General features: G+C 57.3%; 2 protein-coding genes across 2 annotated transcripts; both read left to right on the forward strand.

Annotated features, from left to right (window-relative positions):
* The first annotated feature begins 1981 nt into the window (after positions 1-1981).
* Positions 1982-10282, forward strand: MYG1 (MYG1 exonuclease). Its single transcript, XM_074935777.1, has 7 exons — positions 1982-2161; positions 4071-4183; positions 6093-6252; positions 7623-7772; positions 8296-8418; positions 9244-9425; positions 9831-10282. The coding sequence occupies exons 1-7, from the start codon at positions 1982-1984 to the stop codon at positions 10015-10017; spliced, it is 1095 nt and encodes a 364-aa protein (XP_074791878.1). The 3' UTR covers positions 10018-10282.
* Positions 10283-16549: 6267 nt separating this feature from the next.
* On the forward strand, positions 16550-20116 carry LOC141974785 (leucine-rich repeat-containing protein 3-like). The gene is made up of 3 exons (XM_074934744.1): positions 16550-16663; positions 17459-17611; positions 18077-20116. Exons 1-3 carry the CDS (start codon positions 16596-16598, stop codon positions 18915-18917), a joined length of 1062 nt encoding a protein of 353 aa, XP_074790845.1. The 5' UTR covers positions 16550-16595; the 3' UTR covers positions 18918-20116.
* Positions 20117-20452: the final 336 nt, after the last annotated feature.

Below are 20452 nucleotides of genomic sequence, written 5' to 3' on the forward strand. Positions count from 1 at the left end.
CTTGCTCCCATAGCATGGTACCTAATTCTTCAAGCTGCCCAAGCACTTGCTGGGTAAAGTACACCATGAATAAAAGGAGGCAGAATGTAACCAAATGGCTTTTACAGGGGTATGTAGCAAATTTGCCACAATGGCTGTTTTGCTCAAACAGCGGAGAGTTGAATCATCTTACTGCAAGTAACAGCTAGTTTTTCAGTTGCGTTTCATGAGCGCTGATATTGTTCCCTCTTTTTTTTTTCCCGAACTGATCAGCCAGTCAAAATTCGGGCCCTACAGCTGTTCCAGTTGGCAGTAGAAATTGATGGAGCTGGTATTTTCTCTGATGCAGTCTTTTTTATTTATAGGGAATGTGCAAACTCCAGTTGTCCTTGGTTCCTCCTGCATTCAGAACAAGGGGAGCAGTTTCTTAGCCTCTTTAGCCAACAGACCCAAAAACATGCACTCTAGTTTTCTCCAGGGTGTCACTGTGCTCACCAGCTACTGCTTGGCTTTCTTGTTTTTTACCTCTGCACCTCTTTCTGTTTTGGTCTTTTCTCAGTTTCTGTGTGTTCTGCTTGCTTGCTCGCTCTCTTCTGTGCATACTCTCGCGCTTTCACACACACTCAGCAAAAGTCCTGTGCCCTCCTGGGTAGGTTCACAACCTTTTGTACCTCTTCCTAAAAAAAACAAATATGTAACATCTACTGTCTGACTCTCTCACTAAGGCCCTCATTAAATGGGACACAGTTGCAGGAGCGTGATCTAATTTTGTAACTTCTGAGATCATAACCAGATACTCTTCTGTTGTCAACACTTCAAAAAGGATGTTGACAAATTGCAAGGAGTTCAGAGGAGAGCAACAAAAATGGGCTGGAAAACCTGCCTTGGAGCTTATTTAGTCTCTTACTCTATCCAATTTGCCTAAGCAGTGACTTGATCACAGTCTACATGAGGAAGAGATTGGGGGTAGCAGAGAGCTCTTCAATCTAGCAGACAAAGGCATAATGAGATGCACTGGTTTGGAACTGAAGCAAGACAAGTTTAGACTAGACATAAGGTGTACGTTAAGTAGCAAGTAATTAGCCATTGGAACAAATTTACCTGGAGAAGTGGTGGATTCTCCATTAGTGAAGTCTTTAAATCAAGATTGGATGTTTTTCTAAAAGATGCTCTGGCTCAAACAGTGTGAGGCTCTCTGGCCTGTGTTATGCAGGTGACACTAAGTGATCATAAATGGTTCCTTCTGGTCTCAAAATCAGGGACCACCCACACAAAAAAGCAAGCCTTATTCCTTAGAAACCCTGACTGCTGATCAGTGTTCATCCCATCGACCTCTAGGGGCCAGAGTTTCTAAAGAGCTGTGTGCAGGTGAGCTGAGATTTTATGAAAATCTGCCCATTGCTGTCGCAAGGGGAGCTGCGGTGTCCTGAGCCCTTTGGAGAACTTGGCCCTTCTTTAAGTGCTCAAACAGCTGAACTCTCTTAAATCTGGCGCTGACCTGTGGGTGCTAAACACTTAATCTGGGCATAAATATGTAGTAATTTTCCTCCCATTCAATTATTTTACTCTCTCAAATATTTATAATGGGCACCTAATACACTAATAATGACGTAGGGCAGACTAAACAGCCACGGGTGAGCGCAATTAACCCTTGGAACAATTTACCAAAGGGTGCCACGGATTCTCCATCACTGACCATGTTTCAATCCAGAGAATAAGGTTTTCTAACAGGTCGCCTCCAGGGAGTAGTGGGGGGAAGCTCTCTGGCCTGCCTTGTACAGGCTGGATGATCACAACGGTCCCTTCTTTCTAGCCTGAGACTCTATGAACCCAGGTCCGGGTCTCGGCTTCTTGAGAGGCTCTCACCCACCCAGCCCTGGGGGCCAGCCGGGCTCACTCCGGGAGCACATGGCAGGTGAGGGCAGAGGCCGGGCAGGCAGTGACTTCCCTTGGCCCTGGCGCGCATGCTCGGAGCGCTACGGGGCATGCGCAGTGGCGGCGGATGGGGTTCGGGCTGTGCGCGGCCCGGCTGCGGCTGCTGCTCCGACCGCGCCCCAGGCCGGGCCCCGGCCCCCAGCGGCCCCGCAGCGCCATGGCCCCGCGCATCGGCACCCACAGCGGCACCTTCCACTGCGACGAGGCGCTGGCCTGCTACCTGCTGCGGCTGCTGCCCCAGTACCGGGTGCGGGACCCCCCCTGGAGCTGGGATCCCGCCCCCCCCCCGGGAACCGCCCCGAGCTCCCTCCGGATCGGGACCCCCCCGGGACCTGGGATCCCGCCCCCAGCTCACTCTGGACCGGGACCTCCCCCGGGACCTGGGATCCCGCCCCCCCGGGAACCGCCCCTAGCCCTCCCCCCAGCTCCCCCCGGACCGGGACCGGACCGGGACCCCCCCGGGACCTGGGATCCCGCCCCCCCTGGGAACCGCCCCCAGCCCTGCTCCCCCAGCTCCCTCCAGACCGGGACCCCGCCTGGGACCTCCCCCCCCCCCCGGGACGCTCCCCGAGCCCTGCCCCCCAGCTCCCTCCGGACCGGGACCCCCCCCGGGACCTGGGATCCCGCCCCTGCCCGGGAATCCCCCAGCTCTGTCCCCCCCAGTTTCCTCCGGACTGGGATCCCGCCCTCCCCGGGAACCCCCCCAGCGCTGCCCCCCAGCTTCCTCCAGATCAGGATCTGGGATCCCCCCCCCGGGACCCTCCCCAGCCCTGCTCTACCAGCTTCCTCCGGACCGGGACCCCTCCAGCCCTGCCCCCTGGGATCCCACCCAGCTCCCCCCAGGACCTGGGATCCCCATTCCCCGGGTCCCCCCAGCCCTGACCCCTGGGACCTGGGATCCTGTGACCCCCCAGCCCTGACTCCCCCCCAACTCTCTCCGGACCGGGACCCCCCCCCCCCCAGCCCTGCTCCCTGGGATCCCATCCAGCTCCCCCCAGGACCTGGGATCCCCATCCCTCGGGACCCTCCAGCCCTGACTCCCGGGACCTGGGATCCTACGACCCCTCAGCCCTGGACCCCCCCCCAACTCCCCCTGGATCGGGACCCCCCCAGCCCCCTGGATCCCACCCACCCACGCAGCTCCCCCCGGGACCTGGAATCCTGCTCCCCCACACCCTGCTTCCTCCACATCAGGATCCCCTCCCCCGGACCTGAGATCCACATCCTCTGGGGCCTCCCTGCCCTGCCCCCCTGGAACCAAGGCCCTCATTTCCCAATACACCTCCCCTCTCCCCCCCCCCCAAAAAACTGAGACTCCTAGTCCCGAGCACTCCCCCAAGACAACCTTCTCCCTGGAATTTTCCCCAAAACCAAGACCCCCCCAGTCTGCCTTCCTGGGACCTGGGCCACCATCTGACACCTCCCCCGGGAACTAAGAAGCCTGGGACACCCCCCCGCCCCCCCAAAAAAAAACCTGTTTCCACCCTGGGACCCCCACCTGGGAACTGGGACCTACACCCAAGACTCCCTTCTGCCCACCAGGAGCTGGTACCCTTATCCCGCAGCCCCTTCCCCATCAGGAATTGGGACCTGCAACTGGGATACCAATCCTCCCATACACCCCAGGATCACCTATCCCCCGGGACTCCTGGGATCCCCACCTAAGACCACCGTACACCAGAACTTCCTCCTGAGAACAGGACCCCCATCCACCGGTACCCCTTCCCCTTCTCGTCATCCTGGAATCCAACATTCCCGTCCCTTGACACACCTCCATCCCCTCCTGCTGGCACTGGGGCATGCACCCCTCCCTTTCCCTTGGGATTCCCAGTCCCCTTTGCCCTGGGACTCGGCACCCCTCTTCTGGGACCTCAAACCCTGGACAGCTCTCTCTCCTTTTCCCAGAGCCTCCAGCTCCCCTTCTGGGCACCCCCCATCCCTTCTGGAGGCTAGCACACCCTGGGACTAGGGACAGGGATCCCTCCCATCATCTTTCCTGCCCCAGAAAGCCCCAATTCCTTCCCCCTTGGGTGCCTCTGACCACTGCTGAGTCCAAGCCCTGCCCCTGCTGATAAACACAGAGTGGAACTGAATTCACTCCCCTACTGAGCTGCCTTGTGGAGGGGAACCTTTCATTGTGTGCCCCCTCCCTCCAGGATGCGGAGATCATCCGGACGCGGGAGCCCCAGCTGCTGTCCGAGTGCGACGTGGTGGTGGACGTGGGTGGCGAGTACGACCCTCAGAAACACCGGTATGATCATCACCAGAGGTGAGGACGGAAACGCACAGCTTCTGCCTGGCCCCTCCCACTGCAGGGGCTCAAAGCATGTTACAAAGGAAAGGGCAGGAGCATCACGCCTCCCTTTATAGATGGGGAAACTGAGGCACAGAGAGGGGGAGGGGAATTGGAGTGGACTAGTGGACAGGGCACTGGGCTGGGACTCAGGCCACCTGGGTTCTATTCCTGGCTCTGCCGCTGACCTTAGGCATGTCCCTTCCATTCTCTGGGCCTCTTTTTCCCTCCCGCTCTGTCTGTGCAGCACCTAGCGCAGTGGGTCCCTGATCTCGACTCTCCTGGGATACAGGTAATTATGTAACAGCAAAGTGACTTGCCCAAGGTCCTACACCAAGCAACTTAGTAGAACCCAGGCATCCTTACTTTCACTGGCTCATGGGGCCTGGGCCTGTCCCTCTAAGGGTGTATCTACACTGCATTGTAAACCCAGCCTCAGACTCGGGTTTGAGCCCAAACCCTCCTACCATCCACACACACATCTGACTGACTTGAGCCAGGAAACCCTCTGGACCCGGTGTCAGGATATAGATATTCAGGCCCGTCTGTAAAGGCCTAGACTCTAAGAACGTAGGTGTATTCTTATCACGTGGCTCGTTCTAGAGGTATAAAAGAAAGAATCAAAATCACTGTCTGCCAGTGTAAGGGCCTTCTCTCACTGTGGCAGTCTGAGGCCCTGTGCTTAGGCTAAGGCCTTTGGCTAAGCAGCAGAGGCAGCCATAAGCTGGGAAGCGAACAGTCACATTGAAAGAAGGTGCTACTGGGCTGTTAGGAATACAGTCCTGTCCTGATCATGCCGATCGCCTCCAGAGAAAGGGAAGTGCCTAGAAGATGTAAAAGGAAACTTAGTTTGAGAGCATCCTGTCTGGCAAGAACTCACTTATCAATAGCTGGGATGTGAAATCCTCACTTCTGTATTGTTTTGTCATTATAGTTCCCACTTGTTTATTTGCGTGGTCTCTGTCTGGTTCTCTGATTGTTTCTGTCTGCTGTATAATTAATTTTGCTGGGTGTAAACTAATTAAGGTGGTGGGATATAATTGGTTACATGATCATGTTACAATATGTTAGGATTGGTTAGTTAAATTTCAGGAAAATGATTGGTTAAGGTATAGCTAAGCTGAACTCAAGTTTTACTATATAGTCTGCATTCAATCAGGAAGTATGGGGGGGGGAATTGGATTCATGTTTTGCTAAAGGGGGAAATGGGAACTGGGAATGGGGGTGGGGAAATTGGAATCATGTTTAGCTAAGGGCAGGAATGGGAACAGGGACACAGGTAAGGCTCTGTGGTGTCAGACCTGGGAAGGGGGACACTAAGGAAGGAAACTGGAATCATGCTTGCTGGAAGTTCACCCCAATAAACATTGAATCGTTTGCACCTTTGGACTTCGGGTATTGTTGCTCTCTGTTCATGCGAGAAGGACTAGGGAAGTAAGTGGGTGAAGGAACAAGCCCCCTAACACCCGGGTCCTAGGACCTAGCCCGGCAAGGGAAGGGAGGTCTGAGTTCAAGTCCCACCGAAATTGGATGCAAGCCCTGTCATTCTGCACTGTGGATGCAGCTCCAGACGCAGACCTGAGTCAGAAGGGCTGCGTAGTGCTGTATGGATGGGTTAGCATGGCTCTGAGACCCAGGTCCAGCCATTGTACGCCCTGGTTTACAGCGCAGTGTGGATCTCAAGCGCTGGCTTGGAAACACTGAGTCCACAAGCCTGGGTCCCCCAATCTGGGTTTACAGTGCAGTGTGGACGCACCCTAATGGGCTCAGGCAGTGGGCACAGCAATGGCTAGTATTTCAGTTATTTTGGTGTATAATACACTAAAGAAGCAGGGGTGGCCCCAGGGCCTAGGAGCTCGGGCTAATTCTTCCCTGCCTTTTGCAGGTCCTTTGCACAGTCCATGCACTGCCTGAGGCCCGACAAGCCCTGGAAAACCAAGCTGAGCAGTGCGGGGCTGGTGTATTTCCATTTTGGCTCCCAGATCCTGGCCAGTCTGTTGGGGCTGAAGGAGGAGAATCCTGTAGTGCAAGCGCTGTACGATAAGGTAGGAAGTGGGGAGGCCAGGTGGGTGGGCACTAACTGGGGTGCCCCCACGCTCCAGGGCTAAAAAGGCCTGTTTTCCTCCTTAGGAAAATCATAATCAATACCCCTTTCTGGCCCCTCCTGTCTGAGGATCTCAAAGCACTTTGCAGACATGGATGCAGTGATCCTCACCAGCCTCCTGTGTGGTGGATTGGTATCCTTAGCCTTGTTTTATAGCTGGAGAAACTGAGGCACGGAGCAGGGACGTGTCTTGCCCAGGAATGGTGACTCGCCCGTAGAGGTGGGATTGGAACCCCAGCCCCTCCATCTCTGACCGTTAGACCCCCTTCCCCTCCCAGACCTAGGAGTGGAACCCAGGAGTCCTAGCGCCATCACCTTGCTCTAACGGCTGGCTGATGCTCCCTTTGTAAAAAGTCCTATTCTGCTGACCTTCCCCAGGAAACCCGCTTTTTTTAGACACACTCTCGCTGTCCATATTCTCGGATTCACACCATGATGTGGGCTTGGTGGGGGGGAGGGAGGGGTGTTCATCCCAGCTGCACCCCAGAGACAGGGGAAGGCAGGTAGCTGCTGCCTTGTTCAGAAGCTGCAGGGGCCAGTTCAGCTCCTGGTACAGGCTCGGCCTGTCCTAACTTGAAAAGCACCCATGGGACTTGGCAGGGGTGCAGAATTGCAGATGGGTAAGGATGCCCCATCCTTGCCTCTGCCCTGACACAGGATGTCCCTGCTTCTGGGATAGAGGGGTCCCTGTGTTGCTGGGATCCCCCAGTAGGGGCTCTTGGGCCTGGCCTGCCTAGCAGCCATAGAGGGGTTGGATGGAATCTGGAGAATCTCTGCACAAGGTTTCCTGCTCACGCGTGCCCAGAGTTACTGTGGTTTACGGTGGGTGCGCTGTCCTCCCAAGCCCAGCTCACATTTCTGTATAAACAGAGCTAAGGCGTAGCTAGGCTCGTGGTCTCAGCCCCTCGGGGCAGGTCATTTTCCCAGCAGCCCTTGCTGCTCCTTCTGCTGGTAGCTGGAAATGCAGAGTTTGTGGCCTCAGAAGGCCAAGCTGGGTCCTTTTCTGCATCATGCATCTTGGCGGCCAATAAAGGATCCGCAGGGGGAGCCGGGCTGGCGATTCTGCCTGAGCCAGAGCAGACTCTGGCTTGGTCTGGGTACCTGCAGGGCTGGTGAGAGTTAACCCTCTTTGTGGCTCTGAAGCCAGCAGGTCACCGTGGCCGCTGACTCAGATGGGCCCGTTTTTACGGCCTCTGATCTGCTCGTGACCGGCCTGAATCCGCCACGAGGTTCCATCGGGAGGTGGGCAGAGCAAGGAGGCCCCCCCCCCCCCCGGGCCCTGTTTTATCCTCCCCTCCGCCCCCATCCCAGCTGTACGAGAACTTTGTGGAGGAGATCGACGCCATCGACAACGGCATCGCCCAGTGGGACGGGGAGCCTCGCTACGCCATGACCACCAACCTCAGCGCCAGGGTGGCCAACCTCAACCCCCGCTGGAATGACACAGACCAGGACACGGAGGTGGGCACGTGGGGGCGGGTGGAGGGGAAAGCGCAGGTACCAAGTGGGCTGCACTGTGGAAACACGGAGAGGAGCATAGACTTAAATAGGGGGTGGGCTGTACCATAGGCGCCGACCTCCTATCTATCTATCTGACCCACCTATCTGTGGGTGCTCCGGGGCTCAAGCACCCCTGGGGAAAAGAATTGTGGGTGTTCAGCACCCACTAACCACAGCTGTTCAGCGGGGAGAGGGAGGGCAGAGAGCAGCAGGCGGGTGGGGCCTCGGGGGAGGGGGTGGAGCAGGGGTGGGAAGAGTCAGGGGAGCAGGTGGAGTGGGGTAGGGAAGAGGCTGGGAGCGGGGCCTCAGGAGGAGGTGGAGCCTCAGGGGAGGGGGTGGAGCAGGGGTGGGAAGGAGGAAGGGGCAGAGTGGGGCGAGGCCTCTGGGTGGAGCGGGGATGGAGCCTCCCACAGGGAAAAATTAAAGTCAGTGCCTATGGGCTGGGGAAGGAGCAGCTAACGTCCCTGGCTTGTTTCTCCTCCAGGCTGGGTTCAAGAAGGCGATGGAGCTGGTGGGCCGGGAGTTCCTGGACCGTTTCAATTACTATCACCACTCATGGCTGCCGGCTCGCGTGCTGGTGGAGGAAGCCATTCAGAAGCGCTTCAAGGTATCTTCAAGCACGCAGGGGTTCTTGGTCTGGGGTCTGCGACCAGCCCTGGCCTCCCCACGTGGGGATTCTCAAGTTCGGGGGATCCCGGGGTGGCAGAGGCTGATCAGTGTCCTGTTGGCTGTACGCTGGGCTGGGGTGTTGAGCCTAGATTTGGTTGAGGGGCTTGGCCCAGTGCCCAGCTTGGGTTTCCAAGGATAATTCATACTCCTTCCAAGGATCTCCAAGCACGTGATGTCCACTGAGGTTGACGCCCACCAGAGAGAGAGAGAGACAGACACAGACACACACACACACACACGCTCTCTCGCTCTCTCTAAATTTCCACTCTGCAGAAGTGGGGCAGCAGCCTACCTGAGGCCACGCAGTGAGCTGGGAATAGAACCCAGGAGTCCCGACTCCCAGCATGTCCCCTGCCTGCGTTTCTCTGGTCACTGAACATGCCTGGCAGCTGTTCCCACCGGCTACTCCAGTGGCTCTGCTTTTACGGGCAGGTGGGTTTCTTTCGATCCCAACTCCCTCCCTGGGGCAGTGACAGGGCCGCACTGGGCCAGGCACTGCATGGACACACAGTCAGGGGCTGTGCCTGAGCTTGCCCGAGTCAGGGACTTGCCCAAAGAGCTGAGACTCTAGACACGGGTGGGGAAACGGAGGCACAGAGAGGGGAAGTGACTTGCCCAAGATCACTCAACAGGTCAGTAGCAGAGCTAGGAATAGTCCCAGCCCAGGGCACAAATCCATTGTGGTCGTAATGGCCCAGCATCCTGGGAGCTCTTATCTGCTCCCCTCCCTTCCTGAGTCCTATGTCTCCCTCTCCCCTGTCAGGTGGACCCCAGTGGTGAGATCCTAGTGTTCTCCCAGGGCGGCTGCCCCTGGAAGGAGCATCTCTTCAGCCTGGAGTCGGAGCTGGGGGTGGAGAAACCCATCAAGTTCGTCCTGTACGCAGATCAGAGCGGCCAGTGGCGAGTGCAGTGCGTCCCTGCTGGGCTCCACACCTTCCAGAACCGGTGAGATGCTCAGCCCCCAGAGCCCCACCCCCAATCTTTTCCTGCATGCCCCCGCCCCCAGCAATGGGGTGAGGGAGAGACAAGCCACTGCCTCTGTGAGGGGAAGGGAGCGGGGGTTGGGAGTGGAAACCCCTAAACGACATAATTGTACGAGCACAAACACTGTGTAAACTAGGCCCAAGTGGGGCTTGCTTGGGTTCATCTTAAACCTGCTCCTAATGTAAACGGAAATCAGAGCGCCTGTGTGTCTTGGGTATTTCACGCTATTTCTGGGTACAGACAAGCTCGGTGTCTGAGCTGGGTCAGGTGAGGGTGCCAGGGAGGTCGAGAGCCTTTGGATGCGCCTCAAGTGCTCTGAGCTCAGCCACGCTTCTTTCCTCCTTGCTCGGTTTCTCTCCTGGCCAGGCTGTCCCTGCCGGAGGAGTGGCGCGGAGTCCGGGACGAGGCGCTTTCCCAGCTCAGCGGCATCCCGGGCTGTGTTTTCGTGCACGCCAGCGGCTTCATCGGAGGCAACCGGACCCGGGAAGGCGCACTGCGAATGGCGCAGAGCACGCTGGCTCGACAGACCGGCTCTGATGCACCAAGCAGCTGAATGCCACCAGACTGTCCCCACAGAGCCGGCCTTCTGGGTCCCGCAAGCCCGTCCGGGTCGTGCCGTGAGGAGAGCCAGTGGAGAGCTCTCGAACTGGGCCCTGGCCAGCGGAAACCCCTGGAGGATGGAGGCCAGGTGGCCGCGGAATCACAGCGAGGATTGGAAAATGCTGGAAGTGGAATAATAAAGGATTGTGGATGGACCTGTCCGCGTTGGGTCTGTCTGTCGCACGGCTAGGCCATGACGTAAATCAGGTCGGCCATGCTGGTCCCAGCCCCGTAGTATACTTGTGCTGTGCATCTGTGCTGGGTTGCATCAATTGTGGTGCGCCAGGTAAACAAAGCAACACCAGCTGTGACATTCCCTGGGGCACGATCTGGACTGATGGACAGTTCTCCAGCCTGGGGTGCCCACACGCAGCCTCCAGCATGTACATCACTCCCACCTACACTGTCTGAGTGCTACAGCCAGCCGCTCCTGACTTACACTGCAGAGAAACTCCCAGTCCCAGATATGCCCCCAGAAACATGAGTCATGTACTGCCCAGCTCTCTCCTGGACAATACAACCTGATATAAAGTCTGTCATTTTATTAACCTAACTTAACAAGCTAAATGAATTCAAAGCACAGGTCTCTCTTACGCAGTGCTTCAGCAGTCTTACTGGCTGAACTTTCAGACAGGATCCCTCCCTTAGTCCAAAGCTGTTTCTTTGTTCCTCAGGTGTTGTGGCTGCCGTGGGGAGAGATGAAGGGAGAGAGATCTTGGGGCCTCTGTTCTACATTCTTACACCTTTTCCGCCTCTTTGAGAATCATCTCCAGCTGGGGTACAGGAGACAAAATCTGTGAGGATGGGAACCTCCAGCTGTTTCTTTGCCAACGTGTAAATTTCTCGCTCACACCCTTTTTTCTGCCAAAGAATGGCCCTTGTCCAGGTGATGGTCCATTTGATTTTGCTGACACCTGGCTTAGGGGTCAGTTTGCCTTTTGTCTCTGAGGAACTGGTTTGTGGCTGCTTCCCCAGATTTGGAACATGTCTCAGTAATATCATACAATAGAATCTTATAATTTTATATGCAATGTTGCCACACACATTTTACCAGGACAATAATGATCAGCAAATTATGAGTTTTCAGATGATACCTTGCAAGGCATAGTTTGCACAAAATTTATCATAGTCTTAAAAAAGGGTGTTCTGGGGTACAGACTGTCACACACCCTGCCGTTCTAACCAGGCAATGCATTCTGCCTCTGATCTCTTTGGCATCTCATCCCAGTAAACTTCCTCATGTCTTGGCGGGGGGGGAGGTCAGTCCAGCGCTGGCAGCAGAGGGCTAGGGCCTGCTTCAGTCACTGCCCTAGAGTTTAGTACTTGTCTGGCAGGGGCCTGAGCCCCACCTTTCACCAGAGCTTTTGGGGTTGCCCACTCTGGATCCAGGTCTGAACTTCCTCTAAGAGTTCCTCCAGAGCCAGCCGCATCTTTCCTTGTAAAAATCCCCTGGCTGCCGTTTCGCCAAGGTGCAGGGTAACATCTCCCAGAGCCTCTAAGCCACTTACAAAGTCTGTCTAATGCTTTTGGAATTTGTCCCCATCAGCCTTTCGAGCCATCGCAAACTCCCAGCCCCCTCCCCTTGGCTATCTCTCGCTCTCTAATTGCAGCCTGCAACTAATTAACCTTTGCCACCATAGGCCTGGTTGCTGGAGCTTTGATCTGCTCCAGAGGGATGTGGGGCAAGTTCCTGTCAGGCAGGAGGGTCTTTGTGTTTATGCGGGGAGGCCACCCTTTGCATCTCTCTTTCATGCTGTGAGGGAGTGGGGAAGGCGCTTCGGTCTTCTGTTTCTATTTCTGGGCTGGCTACTGCTGAGATCAGGGCCCATCTTATACTGGGTGCTGCACAGCCAGAATGAGTCGCTCCCTATCCCAACAAGCACTGAGGAACAGCTGAGAGGTGTGAGGGGAAACTGAGGCACGGAGCAGGGAAAAGTCACTCGCCCAAGGTCACACAGTGACAAAGCTGGGGATAGACCGCAGTCCTGTTCTCTAGCCACTAGGTCACACTGCCTTCCCCAGGGTTTCAATGGAGGTGAGAGAGCTGGAACTAGCTTGTCCCGGGAGCGCAGTTCCCAGCAGCTCCCCCTGGGAACAACGGAGAATCTCCCCCACCTCCCCAATTCCTAATGGGAATCCCCCCTCCCTACACTGGGAACAATGGAGAACCCACCCCCTGCAGTGAGAACAATGAGGAGCAGTGGGGGCTTTCAGAGCCTGTGAGATCATCCAGCTCCCCCCACCCCACCATGCACCCCTCTCCAGGCCCCAGCACCTCTGGCTAAACCTGCACAAAGCAGGGGGTGGAGGTGGGTTCTGTACATCCCTGCCTGGAGGTGGGGCAGCTTGTGCCTACTCCAGTCTTGTCCCCCCCAGTGTGGGCCGAGGCATGTGGCTTTGGGCTTGTCTTGCCTGCTGCAGATCTGTGCGGGGCGCTGTTCTAAGGAAAGCTGAAATCTGGCATGGGGAAATGACCCAAGGACCTGCCCTCCCCCACTCCCTGGGCTGGGACCCTAAAATGCTCCCAATACCCCTTGAGACTTCCCTGTCCCATGGACCCCCCTCCACTGCTCCCTGGCACCCCCTTGCCCCCATCCTCCGGTAACTAACCTGCCCCTCCCCCATTCTCCCTAGCAGCCCTTGGGGTAAGCAGGAGGTCCCCAGTCATGGACATTGGTGCTATTAAACCAAAGCTATTGGGGGCCTGACCCCTCCCCCTGGAAGGAGCTGGGGGGGCTGCTCTAAATGGGGCTCTCAGGGGAGTGTCCTTTGACCCTAGCCAGGCCCCCACACCTTGGAAGCTGCCAGCCTGTCCCAGAAGGATCTGGGGATGTGATGAGAGGGCAGCATCTGTCCCACGGGGGGGGGAATGAATGGGGGGAGGTGTTGGGGCATGGGGGGGGGACCTTGGGGAGTCTTGTGGGGTGGCGAGTGGGGACTGGATGTGGGGGCATGTATGGATGTGTGGGGTGGCAGTGATTGGGCGAATGGGTGTATGGAGGGGCTGGGAGACGGGGAGTGGGGGAAGCTTGTGGGGGGTTGAAGGGGAGTGGTGGTGTTGGAGTGTGGCGTGTCGAGCTGGGGGAAGTGTCAGAGAAAGGGGGTTGCATGTGGGGGGAGTATTTCATAGATTCCAAGACCAGACGGGACCGCCTAGCCTGCCCTCCTGTGTAACACAAACCAGAGAACTGCCCCAGACTAATTCCTAGGGCATCTCTTTTATAAAAACATCCCATCTTGATTTTAAAATTGCCAGTGATGGCGAATCCACCACCACCCTTGGTAAATTGTTCCAATGGTTAATTACTCTCACTGTTAAAAAGTTATACTTTATTGCCATCTGAATATGTCTAGCTTCAACTTCCAGTCACTGGAATGGGTTAAACCTTTCTCTGCTAGATTGACACTCCCATTAGTAAATATTTGTTCCCCGTGTACGTACCTAGAGCCTGTGATCAAGTCACCCCTTAACCGTCTCTTTGTTAAGCAGCAGAAATTGAGCACCTTGAGTCTATCGCTATAAGGGAGGTTTTCTAATCCTTTAATCTTTCTCAGGACTCTTCTTTGACCTCTCCCCAATCTCCTCAACAGTCTTCAATCGGGGGCACCAGAAATGGACTCTCTATTCCAGCAGCGATTGCACTTCAGAGGCATATAACCTTGCTCTTCCGACTCAAGACTGCACCGAGAGCCCCCTGTTCATCTGATTATCCATCAGCAGCCCCAAATCTTTTTCGGAGTCACTCCTTCCCAGGATCGAGCCCCCCATCCTGTAAGTGTGGCCAGCATTCTTTTTCCCTACGTGTAGTCAGTTCCATTTAGCCCTATGAAAACACATTGTTTGCCTGGGCCCAATCTACCAAGCGATCCAGCTCGCTCTGTATCAGTGACCAATCCGCTTCTTTATTTACCGCTCCCCAATTTTTGTGTCATCTGTGAACTTTATCAGAGATGAGTTTAGGTCATTCATAAACATTTTAAATAGCGTAGGGCCAAGAACCCATCCCTGCAGGACCCCACTGGAAACGGACCCGTTCAATGATCCCCCATTTACAATTACATTGTGAGACCTGTCACTTAGCCAGCTTTTAATGCGGTCAATGGGTGCCATGTTAATTTTATATCTTTCTACTTTTTAATCAAAATGTCGTGTGGTACCAAGTCAAACACCTTACAGACGTCTCAGCACATTACATCGACGCTATTACCTCTATCAGCCAAACTTGTGATCTCATAAAAAAAAAAAGATATCAAGGTAGTTTGATAGGATCTATTTTCCATAAACCCATGTTGATTGGCATTAATTATAAGACACCCCCCCCTTTTAATTCTTTATCAATCCAGTCCCATATCAACTGCTCCATATCGTGCCCAGTATCGGTCAGACTGACAGTATTACCCAGGACATCCCATTTTACCCTTTTTAAAAGTTGACACAACATTAGCTTTCTTTCAGTCTTCTGGAACTTCCCCAATGTTAATGGTCCAGCACTGCTCCTCAGCCAGCTCTTTTAAAACTCTTGGATTCAAGTTATCTGAGCCTGCTGATTTAAAAATGTTCTGACTCTAATAGCTGCTGTTTAACATCCTCCAGTAGCACTAGTGGAATGGAAAGAGTGTTGGGTAATATGACTAAATCATTTCCCCCCAATACAGAACAGAAATATTTATTGAACACATCTGCCTTGTCTGCATTATTGACAATCCTACTATTTCCATCTAGTAATGGACCAATACCAACCCGAGTAGAGAGAGGGAGGGAGTATGGGTGGGGGGTGTCAGAGGGAGGGCAGTGTGGGGGATGGGGCGGGGGGTGTGTTTGGGCACGTTGGAGAGGGCAGTGTGTGTGCGTGTCAGAGGGAGGGCAGTGGGGGTGAAGGGATGTTGGGGGAAGGGTGGTATGTCTGGGGGGGTGGGGGTGTCAGTGGGCTGTGGGGGAAGATTGGAAGGGGTGGGGTGGGGTGGGGGAGGGAGTGTAGGGGGAACAGCAGTGTGTATGGGGGTGTCAGTGGGAGGGTGTGTGTGTGTGTGGAGGGAGTGTCAAAGGGAGGCAGTGTGTCTGGGGGGTTAGAGGGAGGGTTGTGGAGGGAATGGGGGGTTGGGGGAAGGGCAATGCCTAGGGGTTGGGAGAAGGAGGGAGTGAGGGGTGTCAGAGGGAGGCAGTATATGGGAGTATTGGGGACTGGGGGGGAAGGCAATATGTATCTGGGGGGGTGAAGTCAGGAAGTGTGGATGGGGTGGTTGGGAGAAGGGGGTGTTGAGGAAGAGCCGTGTGTCTGGGGAGCTGGAGGCAGGGCTGTGGGGAGGGTGGGGGGCAGAATTGTGGGGGATATTGGGGATGTTGGCAGCAGGGCTGTGGGGGAGTGTTGAAGGCAGCCTGGTTGTGGGGAAGGAGGCGCTGGATGAAGGGCTCTGGGGGGGAGGGAGTTGGGGGCAGGAGCCAGGGAGGTGTTGGAGGCAGGGCTGCAGGGGGAGGGTTGGGAGAAGGAGAGGGGGCTGGAGGCAGAGCTCTATGGGAGGGTAGGGGCAGGGGTGGGGGGCTGGAGGCAGGGCTCTGGTGGGGGGCTGGAGGAAGGGGAGGGGTCCGGGCTCTGTGGGGGATTAGGGGCAGGGGAGCGGCTGGAGGCAGGGCTCCGGTGGGGGGCTGGAGGAAGGGGAGGGGGCCGGGCTCTGGGGGGGGGTTAGGGGAGGGAGGCTGGAGGAAGGGGGGGCCGGGCTCGGGGCATGGGTGGGGCTGGAGGCAGGGGAGGGGGCCGGGCTCGGGGGGGGGGGCAGGGAAGGGAGGCTGTAGGAAGGGGGGCCGGGCTCGGGGCAGGGGAGGGGGCCGGGCTCTGGGGGGGGCAGAGGAGGGAGGCTGGAGGAAGGGGGGGCAGGGGAGGGGCTGGAGCAGGGGAGGGGGCCGGGCTCTGTGGGGGATTAGGGGCAGGGGAAGGAGGCTGGAGGAAGGGGGGGCCGGGCTCATGGCATGGGAGGGGCTGGAGGCAGGGGAGGGGGCCGGGCTCTGGGGGAGGCAGGGGAGGGGGGCTGGAGGCAGGGGAGGGGGCCGGGCTCTGGGGGAGGCAGGGGAGGGAGGCTGGAGGAAGGGGGGGCCGGGCTCGGGGCATGGGAGGGGCTGGAGGCAGGGGGGGGGCAGGGGAGGGAGTCTGGAGGAAGAGGGGGCAGGGGCGGGGCTGGAGGCAGGGCTCTGGTGGGGGGCTGGAGCAGGGGAGGGGGCCGGGCTCGGGACAGGGGAGGGGGCCGGGCTCTGGGGGGGGGGCAGAGGAGGGAGGCTGGAGGAAGGGGGGGCCGGGCTCGGGGCATGGGAGGGGCTGGAGGCAGGGGGGGGCAGGGGAGGGAGTCTGGAGGAAGGGGGGGCAGGGGCGGGGCTGGAGGCAGGGCTCTGGTGGGGGGCTGGAGCAGGGGAGGGGGCCGGGCTCGGGGGCCCGCAGCTCTGACGCACGCTGCCGGCTGGCGGGGCTGGCTCTGCCGCAGGCAGCGGCCGGTCCCGCCGGGGAAGTTGGCAGGCGCGGGCTGGCGGGGCCGGGCTGGCGGATGCCCAGGGCTGGGGCCGGCCCGGAGCCCGAACGAGGAGCCCGGGGCCCGGAACAGCCCCCACCCCGGTGGGTGCACTTACCGGGGCCGGGGGGTGATAGCGGCCCCGGGGGATGCTCGGCCCCAGGGCTCAAGGCAGGATCGTGGGGGGAGCCCCGGGAGGACAGAGCCGGGTTCGTGCAGCGCCGGGCACAGCAGCTCCTGAGCCCCCCCGCAGCCCTCCAGCCAGTGATGAGCAAGGCGGGGCGGCCAGGGGCTCAAGGGTAAGGGGTGGGGGGCAGGGGAAGTAAACGGGGATAGCACCCTAGGGTGCTCCTGGTGGGGTTTAGTTCTTCAGGCACCTGCTGCGCACACACACCCCCGGCTACCGCTGGAGTCGGGGGGGAGCAGATGCAGACAGGTATTTTTGTTTGAATTGCTTACTTTGTTGTTATCCCGGGTGGAGTGGGACCCACCCAGTCTCCGCTCTAACCACTAGACCTGACCCCCTTCCCCAGCTGGGAATAGAACCCAGGAGTCCTGACTCCCAGTTCCCCTGCTCTATCTAACCTAGTGGTTTTCTAGTGACCCAGTTAAAGAAAATCTTTGATGTCTGCGACCCAAAGGAGCTGGGGATGGGGAGTTTGGGGTGTGGGAGAGGGCCAGGGCTCTGGGCTGGGGGTGCAGGCTCTGCAGTGGGGCCAGGGATGAGGGGTTTGGGGTGCAGGAGCGGGCTCTGGGCTTGGGGGGGGGCCTCAGGGCTGGGGCAGAGGGCTGGGGTGCGGGAGGGCGGGAGGGGTGTAGGGTCCGGGCAGCACTTACCTCAGGCGGCTCCCAGAAATAGTGGCATGTCCCCCCTCTAGTTCCTGTGCTCTTGCCCGCAGGCACCACCCCTCCAGCTCTCATTGGCCGGGAACCGGTGAGGAGTGCGGAGCCGGTGCTTGGGACAGGGGCAGCACGCAGAGCCCCGTGGCCCTCCACCTAGGAGCCGGACCTGCTGCTGGCTGCGTCTGGGGCGCAGCACGGTGTCAGAACAGGTAGGCACTAGCCGGCCTTAGCCGGGCAGCGCCGCTGACGGGACTTTTAACCACTCGGTTGGCGGTGCTGACCAGAGCCGCTGCGACCCACTGGTCTAACCCACTAGACCCACTTCCCGACCAGCTGTAGGGATAGAACCCAGGAGTCCTGACTCTGAATTCCACCCTGCTCTAACCACTAGACTGCACCTCCTCCCCAAAGCTGGGATAGAATCCAGGAGTCCTGATTCCCAGCCCCCCTGCTCTAGCTAACCCACTAGACCACACTTCCCTCGCAGCTCTAGGGCTAGAACCCAGGAGTCCTGACTTAGCTCCCTGCTCTAACCACTAATCCTATGCCCCCTCTTGCTCTGCAGCCTGCCCGGATAATGGCCTATCCACACACACACACGCGCACGTGCCAGCATCTTACCGCCCCACCTCCCAGCGCTCTTTACATCCAGGGGCTTGTCTCTTGCTTTCCAGACGGGGTGGCCAGCCTGCATCCCAGGGGCTCTTTCCCTGCTGTGAGTGTCCTGGAGAGCCAAGAAGAGGCAGGGGGAGCTATGCAGAAATGCCAGTGCTGCCCTGGCTCCTCCTCGTGGTTCTCTGCCACTGTGGCGGCCTGGCATGTCCTGAGGGCTGCCGCTGCCCACTGGAGAGCAGGGTAGTGAGATGCACCCACGGGCAGCTGAGGGAGATCCCCCAGGGCATCCCCCGCGACACCCGCGTGCTCTACCTGGACTCCAACGAGATCACCGGCCTCCCGGATGGTGCCTTGCGGGAGCTGCGCCAGCTGCGGGAACTCTACCTCTCTGACAACCTGATCGAGAACATCTCCCTAGCCGCCTTCGGGGAGCTGGGCAGCCATTTGCAGCTGCTGGACCTCTCCAATAACCGGCTCCGGCAGCTGGGCCCCACCGAGGCTGCCTCCGCCCTGCGGGCCAAGATGCGCCTCTACGGCAACCCGTGGCACTGCGGCTGCTCCCTGCAGAAGCTGCTGGAGGCCCTGCCCCTGGAGGCCGAGACCCTGGAGGACGTGGTGTGTGCCAGCGCGGCCCGGGAGGAGTACGCCGGCCAGCCCTTCGCCCTCCTGCTCAACACCGGCATCGACTTCTGCAGCGTCCAGCAGAGGACCACGGACGTGGCCATGCTGGTCACCATGTTCTGCTGGTTTACAGTGCTCATCGCCTACGTGCTCTACTACGTTCAGAGGAACCAGGCCGAAACCCGCAGGCACCTGGAGTATCTCAAGTCCCTGCCCATCAAGCAGCCGAGTCCAGAGGAGGAGGAGATGGAGGAAGACACGCTCAGTACCATCCTCTGACCCAGCCTCTTTGCGGTGGGTGGCAGCTGTATTTAAAAGGGGAAGGTTTTGACTTTGAACCACGACGGCTGAGAAACCCATACAGAGTATGCTGGAAGGATTAGAGAGGAAGGTTGGTCTTGTGGTGGTTGGGCCAGGAGAGACCTGGGTTCAATTTCTTATTCTGCCACAGACTTCCTGTGATACTTTGGGCAAGTCACTTAGTGTCTGTGTGCCTCAGTTCCCCCATCCGTACCTTAGGGCTTGTCTACACGGGGAAGTTATTCCAGAATAAAGTAGGGCATGAATCTGAAGCACAGCAGCTGTGCTGGACCAAGAGTGTCCACATGGGGAGTTTTCTGGACTAGCTTATTCTGCAGTAGCTATTCCGGTCAATTTCCCCATGTAGACAAGGCCTACGGCAGGTAGGGTTGAAGGCTAGCTAAGCCCTAGAGCTCAAAACATAATTGCTAATGGGGAATCATCAATGCATGGGGAGTGTTTCCAGCCAAGATCAGTTCTTGGCTCAATGCCATTCACTATTCAGCCATTGGGAGGAAATGGGGAATCACTGCCAATAAAGTTTGCAGGTTGTTAAATCATGATGAAGACAGGACTGTGAGAGACAGCGATGAAGATAACCTGGGCACCTTTAACACCTGGCTGAATGCCTGGTCTGACACAGAGGCACAAAGAAGATAGGTGTCACCGGCTGCGTCCTGGGAATAAGAGTCTGAAAAGGATGTGGGGAGCTCATGGTGGAAACCGGCTGAACATGAGCTCCCGGTGCGGTGCGGTGGCTGAGGAGACATCCATAGTCCTTGGATGTACAAAGCAGGGGAGTCGGAGTAGGAAGGTGGTATTATCTCAGTGCATAGCATTGGCCAGGGCATTACTGGATACTGTGTCCAGTCCTGGCGTCCACTCTTCAAAGAGGAGGATGGAAAAAATGATGATTTAGACAAGAGCTGCAAGAATGATTCAAGTTCTGGAAAACCTGCCTCGGAGCGAGAGGCTGATGGAGCTCAATTTATTTAGCTTATTATTCAAGAGGTGAAGAAGCAATCCGATGATGGTCTAGAAGCACCTGCAGGGGGGTGGAGATGTTCAGAACTAGGAGGTTAATTTTAAACTGCAAAATCCTTTATTTAGGCACCAAAGTAAAGGTCCTGATTTTCAAAAGGAAGGGCTGGGAAGGGAGCTGCGAGTTACTAGCATAGACAACTGTGTTCTTCCTGCTGAATTGTAGCTGGTTTTTAAAACTCAGACTGAATAAACTCCAAACTCCGCGTTCTTCTTCGAGTGCGTGTTCATGTCAATTGCAATCAGGTGTATGCGCGTGCATGGTAGCCGGAAGATTTTTCACCGAGCAGCATCCGTCGGGTCGGTCTGGGCGCCCCCTGGAGTTCTGCCTTCATGGCGCTCCATATAAAATCCTGCCCCCCCCCAACCCCCCCTTCAGTTCCTTCTTGCCGCCAGTGACGGAGGCTGGAACTTCTCTTAGCCCTTGCTTTAGCACGCGTGTTCAGCAGTTCTTTGTATATAGTTTATCTCAG

Source organism: Natator depressus, chromosome 20 (assembly GCF_965152275.1).
Source record: "Natator depressus isolate rNatDep1 chromosome 20, rNatDep2.hap1, whole genome shotgun sequence".
Taxonomy (NCBI): domain Eukaryota; kingdom Metazoa; phylum Chordata; order Testudines; family Cheloniidae; genus Natator; species Natator depressus.

Excerpts from the sequence above, each read along its gene's own strand:
- MYG1 (XM_074935777.1), top strand. The coding sequence starts at position 1,982 with ATGGGGTTCGGGCTGTGCGCGGCCCGGCTGCGGCTGCTGCTCCGACCG. Across the intron at positions 7,773-8,295 it reads ACACAGACCAGGACACGGAG|GCTGGGTTCAAGAAGGCGAT; the intron begins GTGGGCACGTGG and ends TTTCTCCTCCAG. Across the intron at positions 8,419-9,243 it reads CCATTCAGAAGCGCTTCAAG|GTGGACCCCAGTGGTGAGAT; the intron begins GTATCTTCAAGC and ends CTCCCCTGTCAG.
- LOC141974785 (XM_074934744.1), top strand. The coding sequence starts at position 16,596 with ATGCCCAGGGCTGGGGCCGGCCCGGAGCCCGAACGAGGAGCCCGGGGC. Across the intron at positions 16,664-17,458 it reads CCGGAACAGCCCCCACCCCG|GCACCACCCCTCCAGCTCTC; the intron begins GTGGGTGCACTT and ends TCTTGCCCGCAG. Across the intron at positions 17,612-18,076 it reads GCAGCACGGTGTCAGAACAG|ACGGGGTGGCCAGCCTGCAT; the intron begins GTAGGCACTAGC and ends CTTGCTTTCCAG.